The sequence below is a fragment of the Opisthorchis viverrini genome, assembly GCF_000715545.1.
Source record: "Opisthorchis viverrini unplaced genomic scaffold opera_v5_16, whole genome shotgun sequence".
In the NCBI taxonomy this organism is placed as follows: domain Eukaryota; kingdom Metazoa; phylum Platyhelminthes; class Trematoda; order Opisthorchiida; family Opisthorchiidae; genus Opisthorchis; species Opisthorchis viverrini.
The window spans coordinates 2,023,293-2,050,363 of NW_008751672.1; the positions used below are offsets into that span (position 1 = coordinate 2,023,293).

The 27,071-nt window shown below is 40.9% G+C and overlaps 1 protein-coding gene across 1 annotated transcript; it reads right to left on the reverse strand.

Moving 5' to 3' along the window:
* Positions 1-299: 299 nt before the first annotated feature.
* Positions 300-23,521, reverse strand: T265_01504 (hypothetical protein; the record flags this gene model as incomplete). Its single annotated transcript, XM_009165545.1, has 3 exons — positions 300-804; positions 4,184-4,364; positions 23,148-23,521. The coding sequence occupies 3 exons, from the start codon at positions 23,442-23,444 to the stop codon at positions 395-397; spliced, it is 888 nt and encodes a 295-aa protein (XP_009163809.1).
* Between the last annotated feature and the right edge of the window lie 3,550 nt (positions 23,522-27,071).

Below are 27,071 nucleotides of genomic sequence, written 5' to 3' on the forward strand. Positions count from 1 at the left end.
CCTCAACCTCCCTTCTTGACACAAGATTTTAGCGGGTAAATTCCGGATGAAATAGCTAGTTATCAAGGTCAAGTTAGGAAAAGTCCTAACGAAAATAGTTGTGTACGGCATTCCGTACCCGAACCGCATCAGTGATGTCTTCATACTGAACTCCGGTAACCGTCTATTGCTATTCGGGTTCTGCAAGTTTACACTTGACTGCTCTCGAATTTTGCCAAACATTTTAGCGCACAGGTTCACCTAACTTTTGGAATTCTATGGGTAATTTCCTGAAAGCAAAAATGCTTGAAATATACTTCAAAGTTTGTTTTTACACCATCAGTATGGGCATGCAAGTAAAAGACTGCTTTAGTATGCTTTCCGTTCTGGGATAAATTAGTCAAACAAACTGTATTCATCTGCTTTTTCGCTCATTCTTTACACCAGAAATGAAAGTGAACATGCTTAGGTCAAGTGGGCGGTCAAAGTCCGGATCTTCTTTCTCGGCAAAATGCAAATAAACACTGGCAAACGTGCAGGAAATCAGAGCACACAGGCTGGGAACTATAAAACCCAAGAATAATAAAGGGAGAAGACAATGTTGAATCAACCATTCACATCCGTTTGTATAGGAGAACGATTCAGGCACGACGGTCGCGTCTGGACTGGGTGGAACTGGATCAAACCATCGACCAAGTTTCCCGCGATGGACTGGTTTGGACACGTTTTTACATGTGGCGTAGGAGTGTTCGTTTAGATTACAGCAAGAAAACGGTACCCATCTGATTGGAATAGCCTCGTTGGCAATGTAATAATCACGGTACGCTACAGATTGAAATGTTTTCATCGGAAGTGGGAGAGAAGAAATATCTCATTAAATATGACAAGCTGACGATTTTGAAATTCACATATGATAAAACTTGTGTCGATTAGATCAACCAGACCTGACCTCTATAACTGCTACATCTGCTACAACAGTTGCTTTCATATTACGGCAGAAAATGTTTGTGAAGCAGAAACCGAGCACCCAGCAGAACATTTCGTCTGTTTTTTAAATAAGATCGTGGGTGGACGTAGCTTCCGAAGTGCATAACGTTAACAAGAAAACCAGCTAAATTCTGGCAACCCGCATTTCAATGAATTTGATCATAAACAGGGTTACCCATTCGATTGATTTGTACATATATTAGTGCAGTCTGTAACTGCATTGACTTGTTTCTCTGTTACTAACAAGTCGGCCAAAGCAGATCCGTTAATCGGACTACTGCAGTGGGTTCAGACTTCACCCAAAAATACTGACAAGCACACGAAAATATCTTGGTGATGAATCAGCATTAGGGGAACCCTGTTATGGAAAGACCTGTCATTTACTCTAAAGTCGATTGCAATGAATTTTTCGCTAATCCCTAGCGTCTTTGAACAGACTTACACTTAGTTGGGTCACTTTCAAAAAGCGAGATCAAAACAGTACATAGTATCTAATGGGTTTCGGACGTTTGGTTTGTACGCATTTCTTTCATCATTTAATGTAAATAACCGTATTTTCCGAAAAAAACGTGGAAAATTTATTTTTCTTGAGCACGACGTCTTATGGTAATCCAACTCATGGGCAGTGTACCACTTTAACTTGACAGTGAGTGAAACGGATACAATAAGTGACCGGTTTGCCCAAGTACTCAGTGGATGATTCATCGCGGAGTATTTTGATGTTCTATTTATCGACACATCCTATCGAACTGCTACACCTTGATGGCAAGTATCTGTAAGGAAAACTCGGAAAAACTCTGAACAGATACCAAGGGTTAGGGTTAGGAGGTATGGACTATGCTCCTTGGACGATAAATCCGTAACTTACCCGGTCTGGTAAAATAACTAGTTTAGAGATAGGTGTCACGGTCTGGCCACAGCCGGTAGCAAATAAACGAAAGTATAAGGAAATTCAATGCGCAAGCACTAGCTATTTGTTCTCAAACATGACCAGATAACTTTACAGAACTTACAGAACAACATTCTCTCTATAACTGTTGCCGCGTTTCTGACAGCCAGTCCTGCAATCTTAAGAGACCAGGTCACAAAACTCTTTTTTAGACTGAGGAGGCTTGCTGTGGTCTTCAGTAGACTGGAAAGGATCAAATCACATGATAAATTGAAAAAAGTATAGCGGGTTCTGATTACCCGAGAAGATCTTTTTTGTCTCATCTTTCAAGACTCCCAAAGTGACGAACACAACTTTCACAAGCTGAATTATGCCTATTATTGTAAAATACGTGAGCTGTAAAACAATCAGACTGTGAGTGGAGTTAGCATGCTTGAAACAAAGTCTAAAGAAATCGATTAAATGGGAGGCCTCTTCGAAAAAACGATATAAGAATGCAAATTTGACCACATAAAAAGCATGGACACCAAGTAAACGGTTGTCTGTAAGGCTGACAGAAAACCTTCGAGCCGGCTAAAAAATCATGGCTCATCATGAAGAATTTAGCTGGAATTCAGATGACTCTCACGTGTGCAAAGGTGTTATTCCAACAATTGCGTCAAATTTGAGCTTCAGTAGAACGTGAGGTTGTTAAGAACTCTGACACTGTGCCATTGTGATGAGGCTCAAGAAGGGCAAAAGCAGCAGCAATGTGGGAGTCTTTATCGGACTTCGGGTAGTGTTCTGTCAAGAAAATTTACTGAAATTTCTGGAACGTTCCACTAACTGAAACGCGTCTTCGCCTGTTTCCACACATTCAATTCAGGAATGTCGTGAACAAGTAGTCCAGCTTCAATCTATTTGAGTCTCGCGTTTTAACCTAATTAGTGTGCGAATGAATGGATCATATCTGATCTGGGTTTAAGTGGAACGTTAGGTTGACGGAAACTGGAGCACAGCGCTACCTGAATGGACGAATCGGGCCGTGTACTGTCAGAGTTTTCATCACAATTTTGTATAGGTGGATTTGAAGACACGAGCCTCCAGATTTTAAAGTTTTTTTACTTATGGGGCCTGCGTTGCGACATTTTGTGAGGCAGAATTGAGCACCTTCGAACACACACGAATTACACGCTCGTGTTTCAGTGCTGTTCTTTGCCGTTCACGTGATTTTGAAGAGCTCTGACCTGTCAGCAACATTCATTTGAACGGAACTAATCAACGTGATTAATTGGTCGCTAGAACATCATTTGCGGTGCAGATGATGTCGACAGTTTTTGTTGTAAAATTTGGTCCCCTTTGTTTTAGGTTTTTGTTCATCCGTGTGCATTCCGGAAATATTCGGTTTTTCTTAATTCAGTAAGATGAAAATTCACTGTTTAAAGATAAAAGACGCAGCGAATTTATGGTTTTGTAATCCACCATTACAGGGAGTACACTAAGCCAAGAATTACTATCTCCTTCAAGTTGGAATATTCTGTATCTGTAGGTACCTTTAAACGAAGATTTCCTTGAGGTCGTACTTTCTGAGTATCCAATGGTATTTTCCCTCACCTGTTTGTTGACTCTAGTCCCTTCTTATAAGAGGGGGCGTCGTTTCAGACTTAACAATATGTCATTCTATTCTAGTCTCGAAGGGCGCGTGAAAGAAAAAGAGACATGACATCAGTTATCAGTTTGAAAGGTCTCGTTCACTTGAATCAACTGAATTCTACATACATCAGGTTCTCCAATAGTCTATTAAATGTTTAACAATAGAGATCCTTACCATCTCTGATGAAAAACAGTGCTTGACTGTTTCGCTCTGTCTTGTTTAAGTGAATACTCGCCTAGGTTGACCTTGCAGACGGAGCTACAAGGATGATTAGTTAGTCAAAATTATGATTCACTGCCACATATACTTTTACACTTTAAAGTCTGTCTGACACCTAGTTCATCTTCCACTCAAGCTTCAATCATCCCAGGATGAAAATGATTTCCCAAGCAATGGGCATAGTGTACAAAAAGGTCCACGCAGTGGAGTACTGAGGAAAATACAGTTGAGAGATTAAGAGAACGGTCTGAGTGCTCGCTTGTTTCGAAAATAAGCTATCGCGCATGGACACAAACCGGAAAGATTATCACCATCAACTGCTAAATATCACTTATTTTCACAAGATTGTCCATTATCTTGGGAAGGTGCTTTTCTCAGGACCTGTACTTTTCTTGAGATGTTATAGATTTTAATAACTCAGAAAATCCTTGATGTCGTACAAGTGGAATCAGATCGAATCGATTGAGTCAACTCACATTCTCGTCCACAGCACTTCAGCACACTTTGTATGTTTGCCATGGCCATATTTTTCGGATCGCCAGGTTTGAATCCCTGGACAGAAAATGAAACTCCAGTGGGCATTGTGGCTATCCACTGAGACGCAACTGCATAAAGAGTTGCCAAAACGACGACTGTTAATATGAGCACCGCAAAGATCTGAAAATCAACGGAAGTCAACAGACAATAGGATTAGTTGTGGTGGAATCTGAGGTTAAGAATATATCGAGAAATCTACCTGAAATGACTAAATGGAACTCGTATGTGCACTGGAAGCAAATATGTGGCTGTGGATATGCCCAAATTCTTCTAATTTCATCGTTAGGGCTGTAACATTATTTTACTTCGGGAAAGGGCAGTCAACTACACGTTCAGCTTAGTCAGAATGGTTCAAATGGAAAGCGAACAATGACTCAAAAATTACGAGTAGACCGTGATTTTACCTCGATGAGTGCACAACCATCACCGTACAGCATCATCGTCCTTATCATCCTAGCAGTCTAACAGCCATGCAATACATCCAGTTTCTATGGTCTTCATCATTGACAAGGAATTAGGTGAGAAACGATGACCACTGAAGACGCTAAAGTAGGAATGATGGTTAGGTCAAAGACGTTGAAGTTCTACAAATCAATGTGATAAGTGGCCAGACGATAGTCATTCGTCGTTATCTGCGGGCTGAAGCAAGAAGCATCATCTTATGAAACAATGAAAGCTTTCTTTAGCCCATCGATGCTTGATATATACAGGACTTCTAAAGTTATAAAGGCAATTTCTGCGATGCGACTGAGTAAGTTAGCCCCTGTTTCAGTTCTCCACTGCTTTTTCATTATGAGTTGTTCTTGCAAATCAGGCCTCTGTGCAGTATGAGGTATGTGGGAAATTCGGTTTACAGAGCATTTTGTTGATCTTGCCTTCCTAAACAATGCCAATCTACTTGTATCTGTTCAGGCGGATCTTGTTGCCTTCAGATTTGGTGGCATGAGGGAGAGTGAATGAAAATTGCCTAAGTTCACCGACATGCACATGTCTATTTAACTCTAATTTTTCATGCAAACCCATATGGCTTAAGCGCAAATTTAGTTACGGTTGCGTAACCAAAATAAGCTGGCAATCTTGGCCGTCACTCCATGGAGGCGATGACTCGCTGATCACCTGTTTCTGTCACATTGTGGATGACACATTTCGACATTATGTTTTGAGAACTAAACCCTGATGAACAAATACTGAACATGAGTTGCTACACGGTGTGTGCTCTGGGTATGGGGGGCAGCGAGGCATCGGTGTGGGACACTACATCATGCTAAAATACTGAACATGAGTTGCTACACGGTGTGTGCTCTGGGTATGTGGGGCAGCGAGGCATCGGTGTGGGACGCTGATATCATGCTGTCGATGATGATGACAACGATAATGATGGTGATGATGATGTACAGATTTTGATGACTTTCGCTATCCACAGGTTCACACACAGTAACCAGCCGGGTGTCTCTCGGTCAGCCTACGTGAAGATAAGGAAACCAGTAGCAGGATTACCAGTAGTATTAATTCAGTTATCGCTCTGAGGAACTAATGCGCTGAACAATGTTCAGTGTTTGAGCTGTGTTCGCTGTTGTAAAGAGTGGTCGTTAATGGTATGTCGTAATCCACACAGAACAGGTTCTAACTGCATAAAGACTGCTGCAGCGTTTAACCCATTTTCTGACAGATAAACTGAAAGTACGTCGTTACACTGTAAGGCCGTTTTGGCTCTCATCATTTGCTGCACAAGTTCACCTATGTTCGGAAGTCCCGGAGTACTGAAACCACTAAGGGCAGCTAGTTAAACAAACCATGTAAGTAACTTGGAAACGTGCGGTTTCAGTTTGATCCTATCCAACTTGGCAACAACACTCAATCAAACAGATGAGCAACGCGTGTATTTCTGTATCTGTATCATTCGAGCTGTCTACTAATGCTAACAATATTGCGGGAAATCATATCGGAATGTGCACGCCACTTAGATGAATGAGGTTTATGAATGAATGCTCCAGGAAAACCTTGATCCCATAGGCATCTGAGATTTATCTGGGGCACCAAAGTTAAGGTTAGCATGGGCAGGGGACTGTTGAATCATGCGAGGCCTGACTTGGTTGCTTTTAGTGACTGCACATTCTACCCGAAACAGAAATCACTCTATATCTTCCACTGGCGCAATTGTTCCTACACCTTTCTTGGGATTCGTGTACCCATCGATCACTTTCTAGATGCCAGCAATGCTGTCATCCGTGTCTTCTCAACGTCTTACAGGCTGTTAAAATTTGACTTGCTTTACGGCGCAAGGATCAATCAGTCACTCAAAGGTTTCTTGGGGGGGGGGGGGAGCAAAGACGGGTTTTTTCAGTCACTCAAAAGTTTCTTGGGGGGATAGCAAGCTACGGTTCGTTAGCACGCTACCAAAGAATGGTGTTGAGTCACGTTTATCTGCTAAAATTCTTGCTGACAGTTACATTAAGATCAACTCAAGCCTTGATGGTGCAGTGATCGGAATGTTTATTTGTGATGCCCTCAACCAAACCTCAATTTTTCCAAGTGGTGGTCTTAGAACTACAAGGCCTTCCAAACCACGAAGTTTAATATTAGCTTTGCAATTAAGTAAAAGCAATTAAGACAGCCTTGTTGGCCACAAATCGATTGGATAAATTCAGTGTCACCCGAAGAGGGGTTGTCCTATTTACACGGGTGTAACGTGTCTTACAGGGAATCTAGAACCAAAACAAGCAAAGAACCAATAGTAAATTGAACGACGTGTTTCAGGAGATATGACTCCTTTCTTTGTTTTCAAATCCACAGTTGATATCTCTCCATCTCATTTGGAAATATCTTGTCAGAAGTGGCTGTTGAAATTCTTCCTCCGCTCAGTGTATTCACGTCCTTTGCCCGAAATCGTCAAACCACCAGTATCTATTCAAAGTGAATTTTAAAATACTTCCAGCTCCAAGGTTCAATGTGTAACATTTAAGCCACTTCTTATCATCTGGCCTCTTCTTAGCTAGTTCGTCTAATGCTGTCAAGCTTTCCAAATTCTCAGTGTTCGCTCCATATCTCCCTTGTCTTCCAACTAGTAGTGAGTTTCAATTTTATTCCTGGCATTCATTTTGGGTTGACCTGTTCTGCTGGTTCGTTATGTTGATTAGGATGAAGAAAACAGCAAACCGTATATTTTGAGAGGCATCTTCGAGAGGTCCTCGAGTGTGCAGGGCATATATCCCGTCCCCCAAGCGGCAGACTAGAAGGTAACTGCTATTAGCCATGGTGTCGTTTATGCCCTTGTCTACATCCCTTACGTTAATCATTCCTCCACAGGTTGGGAGAAGCGCTTACGGCAACTGTTGATTTTAAATTTCGTACACATTTCTGGTGTTGTAGTACCAATGTGGTAAGATGTTCCAGCTCGATCAAGCCAACTCAATGACTGAAAATGCTGCTACAAAACAGCGGTGAGAAACCGGCGATTCCGTTAATTCTGTTCGCTCAATTATTGGACCATTCAGTTCAGTAGTACATGCTATGTTTACGTGTACATTAACTGATCTTTACTGACACATGTTCGAGAAAAATTACCAACTGGGAGGTGAATAGCTTATTAATAGTGCATACTATACGTACCGATTGGATCAATCTTACAAACTCCCTCATTATTAATATTATACGATGAACCAGAAAGGGTATTACCACACATAAGCTGCTTTGTCAACACTGCCTCGGAGGGATTTCGTTCTTTCTAACTTGAACGACCTTTCCCTCGAATCCAGCAATCTGTTGGCGGACAAAAAATGTCAATATTTATCAACCCGAGGTTGGTGCGTAGGATGTGATCAGATCCTGATATCGCGGACTATCAGCTCACAGCTCTACTCACAATGACAAGAAGCTGTGATTCTGAAGGAAATAGCCACTATTTTGGGCATTATTCTCGGAATTCTGTAAAGACCTCTATAGACACACTATCTACAGCGCAGCATGTTCCAGCATGCGTGAGGTGAGGTTTATAGTGTTGCGACCGAAACGGTTAGTTAGGTTAAACTACAGTATCTCTTTGTAGCGACGCTCTGTACGATAAATACACGTATAATACAATCTTATTGGTAGGAAAAGAGATGTTTTTAAATGCTGCTTCCCTAAAAGACGTTGGTTCTAACTGTACAAGTTTGTACACTCATTGAGTTACATCATGAACGGGACATTGTGTTGCACTTCATTGTGCAGTGTTTGATTTGTTGTCTTTTTATGTCTCCCGCCGAATATTTCCTTAATTTGCAGAACTTTGCAGTTACTTACAGACAAAAAATACACATGTCGCATGATATGAACCAGAACTCGTATTGACCGGAAACGCGGAGGTCGTATGTCGCAGGTCATTTTAGAGCTAAAGCTTGAAAAGTCAAACCGAAAGACAAACATGGGTTGAACTGCAGTGAACAGCTGTTGCAAATGATGTCGCTGAAGGGGGTTTTCCACAAGCCAGCAAACAGACAACGTGGCCACCAAAGGCACAGTGTTATTGTGGTCTTTCCTGGAGACTGCGCCTCCCTTTCACAGCCTAATCAACCATTACACTGCTGGCCACGTAACATTTCGGTTTGGGCAAATCCGTTGCATTCAGAACAATAACTGAAGTTGTCGTACACCAGGCTGGCTCAGGACTCTCACGAACAAAGTAAATAAGAATGCTTTGCGCACCGGAAATCGTGAAGATCCAGATCCGCACGCCAGCCTTTTTGCATTCATTGTAGTCACTGCAAAGGGTGTGCCCACCGCACTTGACTCAGCACGGGCGACTGACCAGTCGTGTACCGTGAGGCCAATATCACTTGCGCTCCACTACCTTTTGATCATTCATCCACGCCTCCCTTCACTCTTACTCCGAACGATTACACTGGTTGGCCTGAGACTTCTGCGTTGCTTTTCGCTACTTACATTCGCTCTTTATGTACAGTTTGCTTCGTGTGTGTGACGGTTCTTAGGAAGTAACTCAGAAGATTTTCCTTTTCCAGATATCTGGATTATTATTTCCTTCCACATGCTCAAACATAATAACAATCACCTTGTTATTTTCCTTGTTATCCATATGTACCCTTACTTTGATGAACTTTCAAAAATGGAAGACAGTTTTTTGGGCTTCTTCAATATTAAGTTTTCCCAGGACGATGGCCCCAACTTTGGATTCAGTTCATTGGCGTTTTTAATCACGCAAGAGTGCTCAGAATATCCGGTGTTTTGTTGCTGATTGTCTTTACGGTTTGTCACTACTATCCTCTATACTCAGATGGTGCTAAATTAAAACTTAGTCAGTATGAAAGTTTGTGGATACAGTATTTGGTGGATAAAAGCTTCTCGACTTCCCTGTTTGGGGCTTGAGAAACCCGGCAGTATCTCAGCCCTCGTGCTTTCCTTGGATGGCATGGCGGCTAGGCACCGAAAGGCTTTCACAGCTGAACGATTATCTTATTTAATAAAAGCAACTAATCGGTGCTCGTTTCACTCGTACATTATTTGAGAACGACGATAGCTTTTTCTTAAGTGTATTTCGACGATGTTCGGGGGTGAATAACAAAATGTTGCATTGAATTCGTCTCCTTGTGTTTTTAATTAGGTTCTTTTTGTGTTTGTGAATCCCTGTATGGGTTTTTAGATGTTTACATCAACTGTTGAAAAATAAAAACACAGTATAGTGCTTTTGAGACAAGGACTGAAGCCCAGGATCCACGTTTATACAGAAACAGTTTTGTTGTTACACCTGCTATTTATTAACCTCTCTAATTCTTCAAACGAAAAATACCCCAGTAGGGTAAAATATTCGTGAAAATTGGCAGCACAAAGGAACACCTTTTGTTAAACTTTGGGAATACAAGATAACGGAGAATCTCTGCAGGTTTTATGAACAACCTGAAGCCAAATCTTGTTAAACCAATTTGGACCGTGTGACTACGTGACGAAAGGATCGCAAGAGCGTTCCAATCAATCTAACAATACAAGGACTCAAGACCAATTTATTTAGCAATTTTCTTCTTGAATCTCTCATCAACTAGCAGGTCAGGTTTTCAGGCGTCAGTGTAGGCTTTCATGAAAATTCGACCCACTCAGACCAATCTGTTTTCACAGAGTAACTCTGGTAGAAATGTGAGATCTACGCATATCTAGGCGAGCTGTTCATACTGGGAGGCCGAGGGTTACTTCGAGAATGACGTTGGATTTTCGACTAATCAGTGCACTACAAGTACCTTCACAAGTGTCAACTTTTCGATGAAGTTGTCCTTATAAGAGTGGACAAACTCTAAACAGTCGGCGAAAAGCTGTTGCTGAGTTGGGTTCCGAATCAAACCAGGGTAAAAATCTCTATGGATTTATAAATGGCAAATGTCTTTTCTAACACTAAGAATGGTGATAAATAAAACTCAAAACTGCAATTTTTTCCGCAATCACCACCGTTTACATGTAGGCAAACTATCGCCTAGTACAAAGAACATGTTTACAGAGTTTTGGTCTAAATGACATGAAGAACACCTATCAATTGATCAAGGAAAACTATGTTTATGGGTTAATCTTGTCACATTTAGGTTGTGCACATTGATTCTTTGGTTGAAATCAGTATGCACGTGTTATGTAATGAGCAAAACGAGTAAATTCCTGGTAGCAAGTACTAATCTTATGAGGACAGGACGTGTCAAAGTTTCGATGAGGAAAACGAAGAATAAGTAAGTAATCACAGTTTGAAAATAACATCCAATAAATATCAAAGCTGAGAACCACTTCTGTGTTCGAATGAACACTTGGGTATAAACGTTGTTTGTAAATGGGAAGCTGGTACCCTAATAAATTACGTTAATCACAACAAGTTTTCACAATCACGTACCCATTAATAACAGTCATGCTGCTCTCAAATTTGTGACAGCTGTTACGGATTCGATACCAAGTGACTGAATCACAGTTAGACACGTCTGTCATTCGTCAAAAGCATTCATATCGGTGCTACCATTACGTGCCATCCTTTTTTGTTCCTTGTCCAGTTTGTGCTTAGTAATGGGGTCCGGAATACCATGAGATCGGCCTCCATGTGTACTGACATGGAAGAATCCATATCGGATTCACGCCTTAAGATGAGTTAAAGCTGCTGACAGCGCAGTGCTTGATAAGACATTCTTAGCTGACAGCCATGTGCGATTGTGGTTCACTCTCGGTCCCTCCAGGTAAAACGATGCTGTATTCAATCAAGCATGGTGGACTGGTTCGGCAGCCGCTTTTAATGTTGGTGGTGGTACTTGGCAGCTCTGTGTGCAGGCAGAGCACAAGCACTTATTATTTTTATCTGATAACATAGTTTGCGCTTGTCAGTTATGCCGCACAACAGCTTACATTGAGTCTTTTTACGGACAAGTAAAACGGTGTTTCAGTGCGATAAAATGAGCGCTACTTGCTAGCTGCCTTGCTTTTTCTGGGCTAATTAGTTTGCCGCGTGCGCTATCACGTACACTAGCAGGCGTTTCAAATAAACGCCTGCTTGATTCGTACGTTGGTGATGTGTTTTTAAACGAACTCACATCTCATTACCAGTTTAACTTCTTTTTCCTGCGATACAAATTAAGTACTTCCATTACACTACGAGCCAAGTTTAACGACCACGTTACGTGGATGTAAAGGAGTGATGGATATACTGTAGCACCGTAGATCACACACCTACCCCAGAGATAAACACCACCCGCACGTTACTAAATCATAGAAAAGCGAAACAGACTTTAGTGGCTATGACACTAGTGCAGTAAAAAATGCTGATTTTTATTGATGAAAAAAGTAATTCTGTCGCTTTTCTATCACAGTGGCTGGGGGCGCAATCTCCACCGACTTCCTTTTAGAGAACGTTGGCAGGGGTTAGGGGGGTGGTTAATCACTTTCCTAAATGTAAACTTTAAAATTTATTCTATCAAAAACCGTTACTATGATTTCAAAAAGGTGGCTACATTGTTAGGTATAGTTTTTACTAGCCACTCACGACAGAGATGTCAAAAATTGAGAGGTATCGCGAAGTTTACAGATTAGGAGACACACGACAAGCGAACTTGTGCATGCTTACAACGAGGCCATGTGTAGATATCCGCAAAGAGCACTCGTCGACAGAAGCGGCTTAGAATGAAGTATAAAAACCCAAGCTGAACAAAACGTCACTTAATCTCATGACCTGTCAAAATTCTCCGAATTTAGACGTTTTCGTCAAGCAAGCTTGTGAAAAATGCTTTGATACCCTGTCAGCCTAAAAAGACTCTTATCATTCAGACACTGTGATATTTCGGATAACCCCACTATGATTTATTTTTGTCATCACCAAAGAGTACGACTTCCTCCGGTTTCCCACCTTGAAAACTCATGTTACTTTATTTTGGTAATGAACGCAATAAATAAGTAATATGATATATAATTTGCTGACAGCTAGACCATCTTGTTTCATCCCATACTGGATTGAATCATTCACATTTTGATCTCCCAAATTTAAGTTTTTGGTGTGAACCGCGCTCTGATCCGACGACCTGCACCGAGTACACACACACCACATAGCTCCTCAAGTTATTCAGTTCCATCCGCCATATCTTCCAAAACCCAGAGCACACGGCCATTAACAATGTGCTGAAAAGTCTCATAAGTCAAGCGTTCCCTAGTTTTGAACATTTTAGCTCACTAACTAAGTGTACTAAATTAACCAGACCCTCTCCCACCAAGCGTCTTACAAGCAATGACGTTAAATTTCGTTTATCTGATAACCAGTGATTGCGTCCCAAGTCAGAAGCATATAAGCTGGATGTTTTCTCTGTATCCATGCTTGTCCGATACACATGATGTCTTTCAGGTGGCAGTACGTCATTCTGAAAGTGCAAAATTAGGCGAACTTGTCCATTGTATTTTTTATCATATAATGTGCATTATAAAAAAAATATGGTATCCTCAAATTCTTGGATTCCAACATGATCGATTACTTTTAACATCTTACTACAAATATTACAATGCTAGTTAAACTAAGATATAACCACCCATTTGTGACTCGCTGAGCTTGTCAAAACAGTTCATTTCAAGGAACGTTTTAATGAACTCCATGAAACTTTCGTGAGCATGGTTGAAAGAAATAAGCGTCAAAGTAACTGTAACTACTTTGAATGCGCACACAAGTATATCCAGTTTACGGATTTAAGTAGATCCGACTACATAGACCAACAACTAACAGAAAGTCATGAAAAAAAGTTCCTTCTCGGTAAATCCAATCAGCAGCTGGAATATAGTATGAGGTTTGCGGTGGACTGCAGCAATCATCCTCCCAGAGAAAAATAAGAATCGGTCAGCCCTCGAATTAGAGGGGCCACGTGCCCAATTGATCTGGACTATTTTTAGAAATCAAGGTTTTGAATAGATTTACTGCCTAACAGTCGACATTTGGAATTCAGGGATGTACACAAAAACAAGGTTGGTAATTTTGTGTTGAAACTGTTTTGCACACTGTCACGTTCGTATGAAATAATGCACAGATGAGACGTTTGGATTTATAGTGGGTATTTTTGCGGCTCTCCAGAGCGAGTTGTTAGCTGATCAGTGTATGTGGTTAATCCTACTTGAAGGTGTGCGCCATGCAAAGAGTTCATTCACTGTCGGCTGCCCATGTCGATGAGTGGTCAAGTTCATATAATAGTATACAACCATACGTAATGTACAACGATCTTCTGAAAAGTACCTTCGTTTTACGAAGTAGCTTTGATTTCACTTTGGCAGTCTAAGGCGCACTCATAAGGCAAGGCTGAAGTTTTCCAAACAACTAGAAGTCTCCTATAGCTAGCAGCTGTGTATAAGACATTTGGTCGTTGGTTTGTTTGCTGAGATTGATTGCAATTAAATTGCCCAGCTCATCGAACAACTAACGACCACCTACCCTACCTGAGCTCCAAATATTCTTCTCTATATTACAAGCTATTTATTCTGTGAAGGTGCGACTGATAATTAGAAGTTAACTGAAAAAAAAACTTGCTCTTATATTTTGGTTTTCATAAGGCAAAACTTGTAAAAAGGTATGCGTGCGGCAGCTTTTTTACTTTTCTACTGGAAAGTTGAGATTATAGGGCTCTTGTATCATGTGGTCAATGGAAACACAAAATATCGGTGTTTAGTTGTTAGTGAGCCATGTGAATAAATTCCAGTTAGACAGCCATTTTCCCAGTCATCTGTAGCGGAATAAAACATAATTTTGGATTTTAAAATCTCCTAACTACTTAAAAGTCTCATCCTCACCCAATAGAAAGAGCTCTTACCAAATCTGAGATGCCCTTGTTTACTTGTTTCAAAAGTTCGTCAGAATACTTCATCGGATTGCATTGCAGTTGTGATTGATTTGCGGACACAAGCGTTGCATACAAACATAAGTTGTTAAAGGTCTGCTAACCATTGTTTTTTATTGTCTTTGATAAACAGTTATGTTTGTCGATTTCCCCTTGTATCCAGGACAAACCCGACTTTCAACGGTCCCAATATGTGCTGCTTGTTAACTGTTTTTCTATGTAGTATGCTACGTAGTGCAATTTCTAATGATTCTTACATTTCTGACAGTATCCTGGACAGCGGCGCCTCTTGACAGCTGCGTAAGGAAATATCACAAAATTTATGCGTCAACTTGCGTACCAGTCTGCTCCTTATATTGTTGGTTTCAAAGAATTATGGCGCTCCAGGTCCTCATCGCTACTTATTAGCAGAAAGATCTGCTCTGGGTTATGTCAAACGGAATTTTAACCCCGAACTGACCATGTTTGTGCAAAAACATAGTTTGTAGTCAAGCATCGGTAGACAAACAGAGTGGCGGTGCTAGTGTACGAAACTTTGCGATTTTTTTCACCATGCTCCTCATGCCTGGCACCGCGGAATGACCTCTTGTGTGCTGCGTTTGCTACTAGTTTACGACCCATTGCTTTCGAGTGCCTGGTGGTATGAATGTTTCTTCGTTCAACCGAATAACGGACAAACGGTACACATGTGTTTTCAGCCTTACAAGCGATGTGATCAAAATCATAAGATGGTGTGCCTGCCCACCTGTACACATATTACTATGTGGACTAATGTATCAACACTAGTCAGGCACTAAATACCAAGCGCGCATCTCATGCGTACAAGGGTTGATAAATCTCAAAGACGGCTCACTGACTAAGATCAAATATAAGTATAATATAATGTAATAAAAGTAATTAAATAACAATGCACAATTTTATTATACTCTATGTTTTAGGTGAATGACCGTAGTCCACCAAACAAACAATACGCTATTTTCTACAGCATTTCGACTGCACAAAAGATAAGAATACTTAAGAATGATATTTATATGAGGGAAACTTGGCGCAACTGCTTAGTCTTCGTACCGTGGTCATGAATGGAGATTTTACCGTAGTTACAGTGACCAAATAAATTGTATCCCGATAGATCACCGCCTTGTAGGTTTGTATCTCCCCCCGAACGCTCTGCAGTTGGACGTCACTCTTGTATTGAGTTCCTATGTATTCACAATACGTTTAACCCAAAATCATTAAATTGAATTTATTTGCGCGTAAAACTATCAAATGGAGGATTTATGCACATTTTTTAGAATTTCTGTTGTCAGAATGACTATAAATAATAGAAAATTAGTTTAAATCGCCTTACACTTGCTAATTTCTTCATGATTTAATAGCTCGGCATTATTTAGAACTCTATTCCACTACCGAAAATCTAATTAACTAACATTCTTTATGGGCACAAATATCACTGCGCACCCAGAGGACAGTAACACAGTAGGTAGACAGACACAGGCCATAGGAAACACACTAGCCAAGCCAAATTTGGGGCTAATTTTTCACGAAAAAGAACATTTTAAATTTTTCCTGTAGAGTGCCCTCCATGTCTAATGAAAGCAGATGCTTTCCAAACAGTCCCTCAAAGTAGCCCGTTCTCATAAACTCAGTAGCTGTTAACACGCCAACCATGCATTTTAACCGCATATCATCATGCAAGGTTTCAACCTCAATGCTGGCATAAAAATCCTCCAAAAGAAACAGATAATAACGAAATCCACCCCCAAAATAAGGACAATTGATTATAATTCACATCGGAAATTCCTTCTTAATTCAGACCAGTTGCTTCCAAAATTTTCCAGGGTGGCTTTTTAGCAGTGTAACGAATCCGCTGGCTAGGGGATTCATGCTTTCTGAAATCCTTTATTCTAATGCCTACAGCAAACTTGTCATGTCACACGACCCGTAGTTTAAGCTTAATGACACCTGGAACCAAATAACCATACATCTTAGTAGATACTTTTAACAAGGTGTGCGTGTACATTGTCAATGAACTCCCTTATGGCGCACATTACATCAAAAATAGCCCTACAATAGTATTTCATAACCTTTGGGATTAACATAAAGGCCCTTCTTCACAGGAATTTAGGTTCGCCCACGTGTGGATTCACAACATTGGAGCACACCCTCGTTGTTGAGTCTGGAAGCAGAATCTTTTCTCTCTCCCCCTTATAAAATTAGCTTAAAAACAACTAGAAGTGTCAACCAAATCAACGAGTATCGGGTTTCTTCGATAGCAGCTCTCCAGGCTGACTGTCAGCTTTTGTGGACTCTGAGCTTTTTCATTCATCCTCCGTTGCGCTACATCTACTGGGGCATTTGTGCGGTTACAATGATAATATTGCTTAAAAACTGAAACACGATTTGTAAATCAGTGTGTGATCTTCTCTGGCGTCATTTATTCATCCCACAATGACTTTCTTTTACCTTCCATTCTACGTCAGTTCGTTACTAAGTTCTTCAAAACAATACACCGTCCGTGTTTAACAAGAGATAGGTATCAAGAAATGGTGCAAAGCGAGTGCATTGTTCTCTGCAGTGAACAGGTGTAATTTCGGGAGATTATGTAATGTAACGCCATTTTAAAAAAGTCTTTCAAAGCTGAATTATTGTACGACCGAAAATCGCCATCTTATGTAAGATTAATCCGGGGCTCACCTTTGCTCATAGCGCTCACATATGGTGCGGGAAGTTTTGGTGGTCACTGCTTGGCCAGGTTGAACTTAAATGGATTAAAACGTTTGCAGGTACAAACAAAGATGGACAGACATTGTAAATACGGCAAACTGCAACCGTGGTAATGTCCCTTTCCAGGTTTAAAATTAATGATCGTGTTTGGGATACACAAATGGACAAGAAGACAATCCAGTGTGGGTTATTGATCTGGTAAATGTTTGTTCTCTTTTGTGCAAACAAAGAACTGCCTATGCATTTCCAGACACTGGGGACAGGGGAAATTCGATCAAAAGCCAACAGTGGAATTTGCAGCACTAAATGAGCCAATCAATATGGAGCTGTGCTGCATTCTGAGTGGGCAGAATTTTGAAATTCGCTCTCTCCTGTATCATCACGTCAAAATAGACCAGTGACCCGAACAGCGAATCTCCTACGTATGGCGTTTTTTATAAACGATTTGGCTTCTACTCGGTCTTTAGTTCTTACTTGTTTGCAATTTCATAAAAATATTGGTGATAAAAAGCACCTTTTTATTGCATTCAACTGTAGACACTAGCATTTCCACTATTTCATAGAAGCTACATTTTTTTACCAAAATTAGCTGAAAGCAGCTTTCTAAAATAGGGCTGTTTCGCATCATATTGTTCGGCTTTTTTGTTTTCAAACTCTGTTTGTTACCAGAACAATAATGTGTAATCCACTGCCGTTTACGAAAATGTTCAAAAGTTAAAACATGCGATTTAGGTTTTACAACAAATGCAAGCCGGCCTCATCCGTTAGGAACTTTTCTGGACAAACGGTGCATTTCCCTCAACACTGTCCGTCCCGCGACAATTTCCTATTTCATTTTGCCTCAAATAATCTACACTCGAATTCCTCCGGAAACTTGCTAATTCGCAACGGGCTGGTTAGTTTCATTCATCTTAAACGAGTTCAATGGAAGAGACAACGTGCTTAGAAATATTAGAGTGCTTAGACTCCTTTGAAGTGGGAACTGGTGAAACCTATCCACGAGTCCATATCTAAGTCGTACTGGCCAGACATTGGGATTCCTAAAATAATTCCGCCGGCCGGAATTGCACCAAAATAACTGCACTAAGTTATGGACGTCAACCGGCCGACTTGTGCACAAAAACATACCAAATTTCTTAGCCCAAATAAGGGCTTTCGCATTCAACAAAAAACGACACTCACTGATTCAAAATTGCCGAAAGCTTCTTGTTTTTTAAACTGCTTTGGAAGAGACTTGCATGGTAATACTGCTAGTCCCGCATTTCCAACATTTACTCCTAATTGTATGCTCATTTTAAAATAGGATGAGTTAAATACAGTATTGAACTGCTGGCAATCCGTTATTCTTTCATTTTTTTTATAGACGGTGTGCTGCCTCGTGGTTTTTTTTACCAAACTTCCTCTATTGGTGTTAATAATAGGTTCGAATTTTTCGGGTACTTTGAAGCGTCAAAAGGTCAGCTCGTTCTAATGGACCTATGAGGTACCAGCGTTTACATTTTGACCGTGGTCTGTGGCCTTTCTTCATGACTGATAATTTTGCAAAACAACCAGCTCGCATTCCACTTCAATTTTGCTACGTTTGCTTTTTTCTGTTATTCTCACCTAAAATATATCAATATTATGCCTGGATGGTACACCGAGTCTACGCCGTACAAATTTGACCGACCATATTTGTACTTTAACTAGGCATGCAATTGAGTTCCTTTTTAATTAAACTTATTAGGGACTTCCACTTCCACTGGCACAGATCACACAGAGCACAGACGAACAATGAGCAATCACTATTCAACTCACATCAAATGACACCCGAGTTGCCACATAACCGGCAGCCACAAGTCAGGCAAAACTTGTGTCTCTTCGAACAATGTACCTCTGGTTTATTCACAGTAATTCCATAACTTTTATCTGATTGTTATATAGCAATTACGTTGCTGTTTGTTCTTACTTGACACCGAATCAAGCCACGTGAAAGTTTATTAAATTTCAATTTGTGTCCTAATAACAAACTGAGATTTTATTCCATTTAGTCGATATGTTTACATGATAACTTTGTATTAAAAGACAAAGGCCGATACATGTATAAAAGTGAGTTTCGCGGAATAAACTCTGAATGGAAACGTAAACTAACATACTGCAGTCTTTACATGGCAAGAGAGAAGATTGGTTCAGGATTTAAACTATGCGTATAATCAACGGCTGAATGCACGAAAACTAGCAAAGATGAAACAGAGACCGCAATAGCTGACTGAAAGAACTATCAATAATTTGTACAACTGTTTTCAAAATTTTCCATTCAAAAAGCATTGGCAATCTTCCAGGGGTGGATCATTTTTCTTCTCCTACCATTAGTCTGATAACTGATGCTTAACCACAAAAGGAGGCTTGCTAAAAAGCTTTACGAATAACTGTGACAAGCCCACAAAATCAATACGCCTAAAAATAATTTTCACCGTTAATTTCAATTGCTTCCTCATCCCCATCGACTATGTGACCGCCAAAGAATTAGCAAACGTTTTAAAGAACTAAACCATGCCCTGCTATGTGGGTCGCATTAGCAAAGCACTTTAAATCAACGCTCGTCCATCTCATTGAGGGATCCATATTTGTTCTTCGCGTATATATGGCTTTGCGAGAATTCCAGATAAGCGGCATATTTAGGATACAAAGGCCTTTTTTAAAGCACTGAATCTGTTTTTCATAATACAACACCACAATACTTCTGACTTGGGCGTACAGAATACGTAAGAATTTAGGAGCAGGTAAATCTTTTACATTTCCGTTTGATTTTTCATGCCTGTCTGCTAATTTTGAAGAAAATGAATCATTTACGTACTTTTGGTAGATCAATATTTTTGGATGCACCCGTTTTATCTGGCAGTTTGACGCCACCAAGATCTAGATTAAAGGACCACGTTTTGTGAACTACATTCCTACACCTCATTTAACTGATTACAGTGGTCAGTTTCTATGCTCACTGCTTAGTTGAAAATAGTCCTTTGCGCTGGATGATTTTTTTCAAATTGAGGAGGCCCTTTCCACAAATGGCGTCTTGTTCCTACGTATTGGACTTGTTTTCTCGGTATTCTACGTTAAAATCAATCTTTCCTTGATGCTTTCCCACCAGCTCTCTATCCTCTCCTTTTTTATAACTGCTAATCAGGCTGTTTCACGTTCATTGTTGTACGGGAATTAGGCAGTAGTATTTAACACTTGTAACGCTGTCGACGACAATAGGGACTTTGGAACCAGCATCCAACAGTTCAGCCAAGCAATCTCATGAGATTAACCAAGATGCTCACTGGTTGAAATTGATATCTTGTCAGTAGATGAGACCATCACGAAATCATTTGTGTGCCGGGGCAAACTGTGAGACATTTCAAACTCAACCCAAAACAGTGCCCGGAAAAGTGACGTAAATTGGCTTGAGAAACTCAATAAAGTCTCTTGGTGCAACTGTTTTCCGAATTAATGATGCTCATTCATACACCAAAGACGTTCCTGTTTACTTCAAGGTTTTGATGGTCACATTCTTCCTGTAGTTTGAACTGTGTTGTAACCCTGTGGACCTGACTTTTCCTGAAGTTTTTAGTGGTGTTCATTTTTAGAACTACTTGATGTGCTTACTTTGGCTCTGACTGGTAATTCGTCTTTTTTTATCGCTGAAAACGTTAGACCCAAAAATAACCGGTAAACCCATTTCAGCCTTACTTACGCCGCCCCGGGATGCGATGCGAAGAATAAAGCGAACAATTATGAGCTGAAAGCTGGTTCCGGTCAAGTCGAGCAATTTCTACCGCAAAAGTCGGCGAAGCTGCGTTAGCAGATCATCCCGATGCCAGCAGCAAAAATAGCGTTTTTGCATTCTTCCTTTGTAGTCAAGTTCGGGGACAGGACATGTGTGATTTCAGCCAAGCATTTCTATGCCGCTAGGTGAGTTTGAGCTTGGCAAATCATCTCACGTAAATGTCCTAAAACGTAAGACTACCAGACACGGTGCAAAAGTGATGATTGCAACCTCAGCGTTTCACAAGTTCAAAACGTTTCTATTGAGCTTCAATATATTTGATAGCAGTTTATCGAAACATATATGGACTAGCAATGTTATTTTGGTTGAGTGTCAAAGTCGAGACAATAATACTCCAAAGCAATCACATGAGGTTCTCGCAGGTAAAAGCTTTAAGAAACAAGATGGTTACCTCAGAACACTCATAATACACAGGGGCAATGCGGAATGCTTTCCGGCATCTGAATTCATACTAAAAGTAAAGATCATAGCTCTTCATCACAGTATTCTGATATGTTTTTTCCTCTTTTTAAACGACTGAAATTCCATCACAGGAATTTCACATACCGTATTATGGTATTGGACATTTTGCACTCCCTCCTAAACCCTATTTTTTGCACAACGCAAAATACTGAAACCTTGGAAAAAAATCGAAAGAGAAACTTAATGGTCTATTATTTTTCTAACAAGGCCGCGGAATTTACAGTTATGTTCTGGTTAGTCTGCGTTCCTTATGTGTAATAAGGCAGAGCGGATACAAACTACCGTTGACGTGGATCAAGCATAGTTGACCAAACCCCTCGACATTCCTTCCACCTGCAACAGGATGATCAGATATCATCTTTGTCACATGTGAATAAAAGCAGGGGTCTCAATAGATATTCCTGTTGTACAGAATCACAATTCGTAAAGTACTAGCTCGCCTGTGCAACCACGGCCAGCTCACTGTAGTCTTTCATCAATTATTGACGTCTCCCACATTTTAGAGAAACCGGAGGACCAAGGTCGACGTAGGTCAAGGAAAGTATTCTCATGAGTTGCAACGTCCCAGACGTCGGGTTATTTACAGAAAGATTCGAGGTAGCAACCAAAGTTGAAAACAAAATTCATCTTTTGAGATTTCCATGAAAAATCATAGTTTTCAAAATATGGTATTACACTTTTAATTCTTTTGATGAACTGTGGGTTTTAAGAGTTTTACTGCAAAGTTTAACGATGCATGTACTTGAAGAATTGTTCGTAGGTCGGAATTTTCATATCAGTACGCAAGAGACAGTTTCATCTTCCGTCTCACATCATACGCCTTCAGCATTTAAGGGGTCCACATGGAATGTTCCAATTACGGCGCCTGGTCACCATACGCAGTTAGAGAAAACACGGCTTCCACCGCCTGCAATCGCAGGCTGTTTGCTAAGTTGGCTTGAGGCCTAGTCACCGAATGAAACCAACTGACCCGATAAAACAAGGGATGCTGCGATCGCTCGTGTCAACATGCTGGGGGAACGGTTGTTCACACATCATACATAGGAGATTGGTTTTGATACAGGGAATCTATTTTAGTTAGATACAACATATAATACTTATTTATTGCAAGCTTGAACTTTATCGGATGTAAGAAGGTTACTGTCAGTCAATCTACAGTTTCACGAAAAAAAGCGTAATTTTTGACCGACTTCGTTTAATCCGTGTGACTCCCCCAATTCATGAACCTATAAAGTGTGCTCAATCTGTTTGCTAATTCTTCACGTCCACTTACCAAAATAATTGGTGTTTGTTTCATCTCCGTCAGTTAAGCTGTTATGTTCGTCTCCACACTATGTGCAAAATGCCACACTGTTAATTTGTGGTTAAGGCTTCCTCACATGATTTCTGGTCAACCTGAAAAATAAGCCAGACCTCGCTCATCAACTGTTGTCATGCAACTTACTACAAATATAGCAATGTTTAACCCTGTTGCTCCCCAAGAACTACTGTCTAAACCGCATCCAAAAATAAGATTGGGCTTAACATCAAATAAAAAACATGACGCTTCGTGTCTCAGTATCTAATTTTGACATTTCCAACCGTTTGGAATCGACTTACCTGCAGGCCAAGCAAAAACGTTGATCGAACTTTTAACGACCGCAGTGCCGCCAATCCGGCCAGGGTGTATAATAGGCCAAACAGAATGAGCGCACCGAGTTTCACGTGCATGTCCACCAACTGGTTAATGGACTGAATGAGTGAGAGCCATCGTGGATTAATGTACATAGCCAACACGGAAATGCAAACAATAAATCCGGTAATAATAAGTAAAATATTCGAAGCAATTGTTGCTTGACGCCAAGTTTTGGCGCGTTCCATTGTCCGCCGTTGTCTTAGTAGGTCCAAAATACCCATTCTTGGGAGTACGGTAGCAAAATGGGACCCGAAATTTCCCAGACTGAATGAACCAGACCGACAAGTCAAAATACCGACTTGAAATTCGGTCGGCCTGTCGTCACTCGGCCTTTTGGGAGAGCGACTTACAGTTAATGCGCGACATCACCGACATGGCAGAACATGGACCAACCACGCAACAACATTCTACCCAATCACGTGGAACACCCCCAAGGTATTTGCTTAGAAATTTCACGTAACAAACCTCCAACCAACCGTATTTCCCCTGGAAAACAAAACTATTGGATTTGACTTGACCGTAATCCCCAAATATTGTCCTTGTGGCTGTATACCATTGCAGCGAGACCTGAAAAGGACTAAAATACTTTTTCTGAAACCAGTCGTGCAACTTTAAATGACAAACTGTTTTGTTCTAGTGTTCTCGCTTTCTGAAACTACCCTCAGGAGGGATTATTCGTATTGCTGCTGGATGTATGCATAGGTTGAGCAGTTACCTATTGTTATTTGGGGGCCCAATCTGCAGCTGCCTTCAATCCCCCATTTTTGTTGAGTCGTGACTGCACTAAAAATGACATCCGTCCGTTGCACTGAAAAATCTGCATGCCACTTAATAAGAAAACACTTTTGTGACTAACATTCATTTGAGGACCCTGCGTTGAAACCTATTAATATGACTTCATTACCACATATAGTTTACTATTGAATGGTATATTGGGCGTTGCCTAAATCAGTCATATTAATAAATGTCCCAAGATTCTTAATACCCAGACAGTAAATCTAATTTGGTATTTTCGCCCCGAACCGGTCAGTTTGATGGTTCCACACCAAATATAGGAAGCACTGAACTTGAATATCACTTCCATTATAGCACATCAGCAGTGCGCACAGTCTGCTTTATAAGGCTTCAAATTCCGGCGAGGTACCACAACTTCAGCAGCGCACGCTCAAAACGGCTGAGTTGGAACTGCAGAACAGGTGAACGCGTTGATACGAGCGATTAAATCGGTTTACCTAAGGCCTCAAACGACGACGCGGTAATCGGTTTCCTTAATGACCAGTCTGTCGGGGACGCCTGTCACGTGCCTACAGGGACGCTTGAAACTTTTTCTGATTGACTGCAATAGAAGGGTAGGGACAGCGTGCTTGCCTTGTACGTCACATATCGGAGATTTTAATTCCAACACCGATAAAATATGCAGCGCTGAGGCGGTCTAATAATTGTGGAGCCCAACTTCAATGTTCCCCCTTTTTAAGGTGAACTCCTCCTGCAGGGCAGGATGAGGACTGCTCACGCACTAGAGTTATGAAAATGTATTTTTAGAAATTCAGCAACCACCTACAATGGAGCCACTTTCCTTTGTCGTATCTTACTTATTAAGAGTTACGCTATGCAGTAACATATATGACCAACCAATCAAAGTCCATTGATTAAAGTTGGACTTTCTAGGACTAATGGTGACACTAAACATTCAGACAGCCTTGTTCCTGCCCTTCCGCGGTTAGTCTATTAGTTTAAACCCGCATGCGCCAAGCGCTATACTCATTCTCTGTCTACCTTAAGGCTAATCAGCAGTACACGTTCCCGGCTTCTTTGGGACTTGAGCCCTGGTTATGTGACGTTCACGTTAGGTGTCTCACAAATTCGCTCGCACCAATCGACAAAACGTCATTATCACGTACAGTCAAAAGTGTTTACGCTCGACCAATTAATGTGATTCGCCTCAGAGCTCGAACAATGACCCAGTGCCGGTCATGACCTCTCCTGCAGATTACCCACTCGTCAAGTCTTCATTTATCACGTACAGTCAAAAGTGTTTACGCTAGACCAATTGTGATTCTCTCGAGCAACGACCCAGTGCCTGTTATGGCCTCTCCTGCTGATTACTCACCCGTCAAGTCTCCAATCAAAAGATGTTATGCTAGCTCTTAACCGCTTCGACTAATTTTGACCACCAAAACTTATTGACAAAATGAGGATGGCAACTAGGTCATTTCAAGCGTTGAACGAAACAACGCTAGTGCATGTGGATGTTCGTGCCTCTTCTGACCTGATAATGATGGAGCACTTACGGAGCATACTTGTCTCTTCTCTAGTATAATCAAACCAGAATAACGGAACCAAGGTAGAAGGAGGCCTATTAAGGTGTGCATACAAGGAATTCTGTAAGCCATTTTTTACCGTACATCTATCAGCTCATTGTGGCATAGTTCACTCAGTTGTCCATCTGGTGGATCCATTCAGAGATCAAAGGCAGAGTTTGTCTGGAGAACCAACGTCAAAATTTCTGTCTGCTCGTCCGATATAACACTCATGGCAGATACATTGGAGTGACCGATACAGTGTAAAGCTGAGATAATATCCAGAACTATTTAGTGTAACTGAAAAACAACCTGAACGTGATAAAAGGGTGTCATATCACATCCCCGATGCCTTCCAAAATACTAATAAACCTAGTTGCTGAGTCACCAGATGTGCTCTTAGCCACAACTAACTACTGAAGCAACAGTCAGCACGGTCTTAGAAAGGGACCATACTACTTGACGAGTAAGTTAAATTTGATGGATGAGCACATGGACCTCGTAGTTACTTCGATATTGATGAATGTCGCTGTTATTTTACGAATCAAACAAACAGTCAGTGAAGGCAAAATGCTACCGACCCCACACCAAAGACTGATTTCGGCGCTCCGAAGATCACTGGTTTGTCTCAAACAAATTTATTTCTGCATCACCAAAGCCCACCATTAAACATGCTCACCCCTATTACTCTGAGCTGGCAACAGTAGAACCTTGTACCTGGTCACCTGTATCAATAGCCGTAATGATAGCACGTACCCTACCCAAATTTCCCACAGGCAAGGACATAAAACAAGCTCAATTTCAACGTTCAAACTGTTAGATAGCTTACATACCACACTGACGAGCACACAACTGCCACTTTGGTGGTAACCCATCAGCATAACTCAACGGTGAGTATGACTTGACACGTTCGCCACTGATGACCGCAGTAGAGTAAATGTTCAGATGGCGTTCGTGGGTTCAAGACTTCCAAGGAGAACCTAAGTCGAGTCCGATTATTCTTCAACTAATTTACTCAGAAAATGTCAGACCACTACTAAAAAACAGCATTTGGACTGGTCAGTCACTTTTCAAAAATGTCACCTCATTCTCTGAATCCGTGCAAGTTAAAACCGATAGGTTCCATAAGAGCCCAGCTAATAAACCCCAGACAAATTTGCCCCTACAATCCTGCACATCTCAGCTTTACTAAAGATCCTACATTCACTGACAAGATCGCATCAAACCCGTAGCCCCTGCAGATACGTCCTAATCCGGGGGACAATCTCACATGAGTGCCATCCTGTTGATTTAAACCATTCGGCTCTATGGTGGTTGAAATTTCATCAAGACCGGTATTGTTTCCGCATCCGATTGTCACATTTCTACAACTTTTTAGTAGAAAAGACGTACATTTCCATTGATATACCATTGTTGTATCGATGATCTGTTTCGTTTATATGGCTGTGGTAACCTCCAAGGTCATCTATTTTCTAAAGTCTAGAAATTTTTACTCCCTCAGTAGGTCGTCTGTGTGTGCTTCAGAAAGCATGAAGTCAATGCACAGGA